This window comes from Trichogramma pretiosum, unplaced genomic scaffold, assembly GCF_000599845.2.
Source record: "Trichogramma pretiosum strain Unisexual culture from Peru unplaced genomic scaffold, Tpre_2.0 scaffold61, whole genome shotgun sequence".
Classification (NCBI taxonomy): domain Eukaryota; kingdom Metazoa; phylum Arthropoda; class Insecta; order Hymenoptera; family Trichogrammatidae; genus Trichogramma; species Trichogramma pretiosum.
In genome coordinates this window covers 620,230-625,621 of record NW_019641638.1, presented here as the reverse complement: position 1 = coordinate 625,621, position 5,392 = coordinate 620,230, and the positions used below count along the sequence as shown (strand labels likewise).

Sequence of the window (5,392 nt, the reverse complement as noted above, 5' to 3'; positions counted from 1 at the left end):
TTGGCTCGTTCACGAGGTACTTCGATACCGCCCCGCCGATGCGCGAGACCGTCGAGTCGCCGGATCGTCGTGGCACGACGATGATGGTAGTAGTTGCACAAGCCGCCATCATATCGTGGTGGCTCGATCGTAACGTTAACGTATGCGCGTATGCACCTGGAACAAAGAATGAGATTCGTTAACAAAAATTAATGTATGATATTATCTGTAAAATTTTGTAATTGTTTCGATGAATCTAACGCATATGATTCATAGTGATTGACTAGGCAAACCATGAAATCGTGAATTTGAAAAAGTGTTCATAAAAAAATTACATAATTTGAAAGAAATGTCTCCTAAGTCGAATTTTTTTTAACCCATTAAGTCCCAAAAAGACGCTTTGTTGACACTTATTTCGGTCGCTGTATTTTTGATGAAAAAAGGGGTCAAAAAAATATGCGAGTAGCCTGTTCTTGTGTGAAATTTAATGCCCTTTTAGAATCTGAGCTCAGATTTTAGAAAAAATAATCAGGTCAAAAGTAATAGTTGATTTTATAAAAAAAAAACGTGATTTTGAAAAAAAAAATGTTTTACTTTTTGATTTGTTAAACGGAAAAAATTTAAAATCTCATGGTTTTCGTACAAATATTGCGTCCCCGATGTGTAAACTAAAAGTTAGAGGGGTTCCGATTCGAAAAATTAATGTTTAAACAAAAAAAAATGGTAGTCGGAACGCGATAAAATGAAAAAAAAACTTCTAGAATTTTCAACTCGAAAACGAAGGACTTGAGGAAAAAATTTTATAGAACAAAAAGTGTTTAGAATTGATCAAAGAATACGTGTGAATTTTTTTTCAGAATTTTCGGAGCGATTTTTGGATTTTTGGATACGACCATTTTTCCAAAAATCCAAAAATGGTTCCAAAAATTCTGAAAAAAATCCAGCGTGTTCTTTGATCAATTCTAAAAACTTTTTGTTCTATAACTTTTTCTCGTAATGTTGATGGTTATCGAGCTAAAAATTTTTGAACGTTCTTTTATTATTATGGCTTGATCGTCGACAAAGACCACATTCAAACTAATCTAATTCATAAAAGTATTCGCTTCGACTTGCCTCGCTGCTACTGCTGCTGCTGCTGATGTGTATAATATTGTACTTGTATACACGATCATATGCGCGTCCAAAGCTGTGTGCGGGAAAGAGAGAGAGACATACACAGAGCTGGCTCGCGGAATGGTCTTAACATACATTTTCACGTGAATGAGTTTCATTCTATCTATGTACATATTATTTTTAAACTAGTGGTTGAACACCAACATGCAATATGGAAGCTATCCGATTAATAAAAAAAATGTATAATGCAGTATAGCAATTTCAATCCGTGCATGTCACCAAATATAACTCCTCAAATACACGTATACGCGGAGAGCGATTCGAGATGCAGCGTATGATATACACGTATAATATACGAAGGAGCGAATTAAAAGCTTATGTAATAAGTTATTATTAATCAAAAAAATGGGTTTAAAATTCATTTTACGACAAATTTAAGAAAATACCAAGTCATTTACTTTCTACTCTCTATAGATAAGTGTAGCAGATGTTCGTTCTCGAACGCTCTTTCTAGGTTATGATTCATGAACCATTCTAAAACTGCCCTCGCACGTGCTCTTTTACCTTTTACTTTTATATTTGGATAGGAGTTTTGAAAATAAACTTCAGATCAATATTTATTGATAAAAGCAGTTAATTTTATTTTTGTGGACGAGTCCATTTGTAGGCCGATGGAGGTCTTACAATTTTTTTATGACTAGCTACCCAAACATTCTTTTTAAATGGTGGTATTTGTCGCCCAGGTCGGTGAAAACGTTTTGGTGTTACAGATAAAATTCGGCCCCGGAAAAATGACCCGTTTTTTGCAATAGCCAGCTTCACACAGTCTCGCTCGGCGAACTCGATGTAGGCATAACCCTTAGGATGTCTGCTAATTTGGTCGCATACTATCGTAATACGCTTGCACGCTCCGCAGCCTTCAAAATGCTTTTCCAGCTCCTGTTTTGTTGCGGAGTAATGAACATTGCTTACGCAGATCGAACGATCATCTGGGTGGTCCGTCGGGAAACCGAGGTTCCTATCTATGTACTGTTTTGAACAGCTGTATTCGATGAGCTCGTGAAGTTTTCTCAGCTCTGCCTCTTTTTCTGACTTGGTTTCTGACTGCAACGGCTTCTCCACAACTGCCTCTTTTTCTGACTCAGTTTCCGAGTGCAACTCTTTCTCCAGCTCTGCGTACAGCGACATTTCTATATCCAACTCAATATGCTCACTTGGGAAAGACATCTTAGAGTATTGTCAGTTAGTTCGGACGATGTGCGACGTTCAAAGATTCGACACGTTATGATGGCTCTAACGAGTGCGTCGGACTTTCTATAGGCGATCGCGTTTCCCTCTCTCTTTTTCTAATTATAAAACACTGGTTAATTGTCAACAGACAGTCAAAATTATTCGATAATCTCACGAGCACGTGGGGCGTTCAGTCGTCAGTGAGAATTCGAATTTCCCAGTGAGAAAGTGTATCCGAAAAGTGTTGGTTACTCGTGGGCCAACCTCGTGTATTTTCTCAAAGAATATCGTCGTGAATATTTAACAGTTAAATTATACAAACAGTTAAACGACCAGTGTTTTATAATTAGAAAAAGAGAGAGNAGCGTGGCAGTTGCTATGCAATTCTTGCATGAATCAAAAGCTTTTTCAAGCTCCGGTGTCCAATGAATTTCTTGCGATCCTTTCAATAATGGCTTGCTGATAGCGTTATGTAACGGAGCTTCATACTCAGAAGCATGAGGAATGAATCGCCGATAGAAATTCAACATCCCCAAGAATCTGCGAAGATCATGAGCAGTACGAGGTAAAGAATAATCTCGAATGGCCTTGACGCGTTCTGGAGGTGCTTGAATGCCTTTAGCAGAAATCAAGTATCCGATAAAAGTTACCTCTGCAACACCGAAAACAGATTTCTGAACGTTGATGACGAGCCCGTAATTTTGAATACGCTCGAAAATAATTTTGAGGTGGTTTCTGTGTTCAGACTCGGAGCGAGAGTATATAAGGATATCGTCCATATACACAAAACAGAAGTCTAATCCACGTAAAACTTCGTCCATGAATCGTTGAAATGTTTGACCGGCATTTCGAAGTCCAAACGTCATGAATGGAAATTCGAAAAGTCCGAAAGGCGTGATGATTGCTGTTTTGCATATGTCCTCCTCAGCTACAGGAATCTGTTGATATGCCTTCACGAGATCAATTTTTGAAAAGATCGAGCATCCGTCGATAAATGAAGTAGCATCGTGAATATGACGAACAGGATAACGATCCGGTATAGTTCGAGCGTTTAAAGCTCGAAAATCTCCGCACGGACGCCAACCTGTCGCACCTTTCGGGGCCAAATGTAGTGGGGAAGACCAAGAGCTTTCCGAAGGACGAGCGGTACCTGCACGTAACATATCGTCAAATTCAGATTGTGCAATTTTTAATTTATCTGGAGCCAAACGACGCGCTCTGCTCATGATTGGAGGGCCAGGAGTCGTACGGATATGATGGACAGTTTCATGCTTGATCTCACGAGGAAAACCAGAAGGCCGAGTGATAGCTTGGAATTCCGAGAGAAGATCTGAGTAATTCGAGGAAGTCGTATTTATAGCCGTAACGCTGCTCTGTTGTGAAGCTTTCGATAAACCTTGAGCTCGGAGTCCAGTGATACCATCCACAATTGCCTTGTACTTGCAGTCTGGCAGAAGATTGTAGTGTGCTAAGAAATCTGATCCGATGATCGGAACGTCGACGTCGGCGATTACGAGTCTCCACAAAAATTCACGTCGAAGTCCGAAGTTCAGGTTCAAGGTTAGAAAGCCATATGTTTTGATGCAACTTCCATTCGCAGCTTGCAAGTTGAAAGTAGTGGGAGGGCGGCGTTTTGGCAGAAGGCGATGAGGGAAACAGCACAAGTCTGAGCCAGTGTCGATCAAAAATAAAAATTTTGTAGCTTTGTCGACGAGAAAGAGACGGCTACTAGAAGAAACGCAGTCTGTTGCCGCCCTTACTGACTGCTCGAGGAGTTTTCCGGATATTTACAAGGTGAATTGCATCTCTTGGCTTTGCCTCGATATCTAGCATGATACCAACACCATGATTTGTCCGAGTTCTTACTGCTATCACGAGAAGATGATTTGTTTCTGTGAGTCGAGTTTTTCAAAGAACGATCGCGAGAACGATCGTGAGAGAAAGACCGAGAACGAGAAGAAAGCTCAACTACTTTCTCCTGAAGCTCCTTAATTGCTCGTAGAAGAGGATCCTCAGAATTTCTCATGGTAGATGCTGCGTGAACGGACAGTGATGGTGTACCGGGTGAGACTTCGACAATCTTATCAGCGAGATCGGCAAGTTTATCCAATGCGAGTTCAGCTTGGCTTGCGAGGATAGCACGGACGTGTGATGGTAGTCGTTGTAGCCAAAGCTGCCGTAGGAGGTTATCTTGGACGATGGTGTTTCCAGCTAGTGAGCGTAGATGCCGCAGGAATTGAGATGGCTTGCGGTCACCGAGCTCCTCCTCGCTGATGAGCTGTCGAACACGTTGCTCTTCTGATGCAGACAAACGCTCAATTAATTTAGTGCGCAGAAAAGTATACGGCGTTACTGCCGGTGGACTTGTGATGATGTCCTCTACTTCTAAGGCGATGCGCGCGTCCAGTTGGGAAACGACATAATGAAATTTTGTCACCTCGCTTGTAATGTCCGAGAGGACAAATTGAGAGTCTGCCTGGGCGAACCAGAGGCTTGGTCGGTCTGACCAGAAGGCTGGCAATTTGACAGCTACCCGATGAATTGCAGGTTGGACAGCTGCGGCGGCTGGAGGCACAGGAGCATTGGCAAGCTCGTTTTGACGAAGCGCAAGTTGCGCTTGAAGATCAGCGAGCTGTTGTTCGAGGCGTTGGTTGTCGAGCCGATGCTGTTCGGCGAGTCGCTGCTGTTCAGCGAGCTGTTGTTGTTCGGCGAGCTGCTGCTGCTGTTCGAGGAGCCGCTGTTGCTCGGCAATTCGGCGTTGATTGTTATCTTCGCGCTCCAAAACCATGACGATAGGCGGGTGCGAAGAGAATTTAAAGTCGCGGGTCACCAATATAGAATTAATACTTTATTTCTATTTAACAATTAACTTTATTATGTGTTCACTGTATGGAAGCTCGAGACTCTCTGATCGCGAATACAATCAGAATATATTTTTAATAATCTGCCGTTGCTAAGCGATCGATGTTGGCGCGGCGGCGTTCGGTTGTCTCGCTACACATAGATAGAATGAAACTCATTCACGTGAAAATGTATGTTAAGACCATTCCGCGAGCCAGCTCTGTATATG

At 41.8% G+C, this 5,392-nt stretch overlaps 2 protein-coding genes across 2 annotated transcripts; both read right to left on the bottom strand.

Moving 5' to 3' along the window:
* Window positions 1–1,731: 1,731 nt before the first annotated feature.
* On the bottom strand, window positions 1,732–2,319 carry LOC111693789 (polyadenylate-binding protein 2-like). The gene has a single exon (XM_023459445.1). The coding sequence runs from the start codon at window positions 2,317–2,319 to the stop codon at window positions 1,732–1,734; it is 588 nt and encodes a 195-aa protein (XP_023315213.1).
* Window positions 2,320–2,570: 251 nt separating this feature from the next.
* Window positions 2,571–5,110, bottom strand: LOC111693788. The gene is made up of 2 exons (XM_023459444.1): window positions 4,087–5,110; window positions 2,571–3,988 (listed from the first exon to the last, which is right to left on the bottom strand). The coding sequence occupies exons 1-2, from the start codon at window positions 5,108–5,110 to the stop codon at window positions 2,571–2,573; spliced, it is 2,442 nt and encodes an 813-aa protein (XP_023315212.1).
* Between the last annotated feature and the right edge of the window lie 282 nt (window positions 5,111–5,392).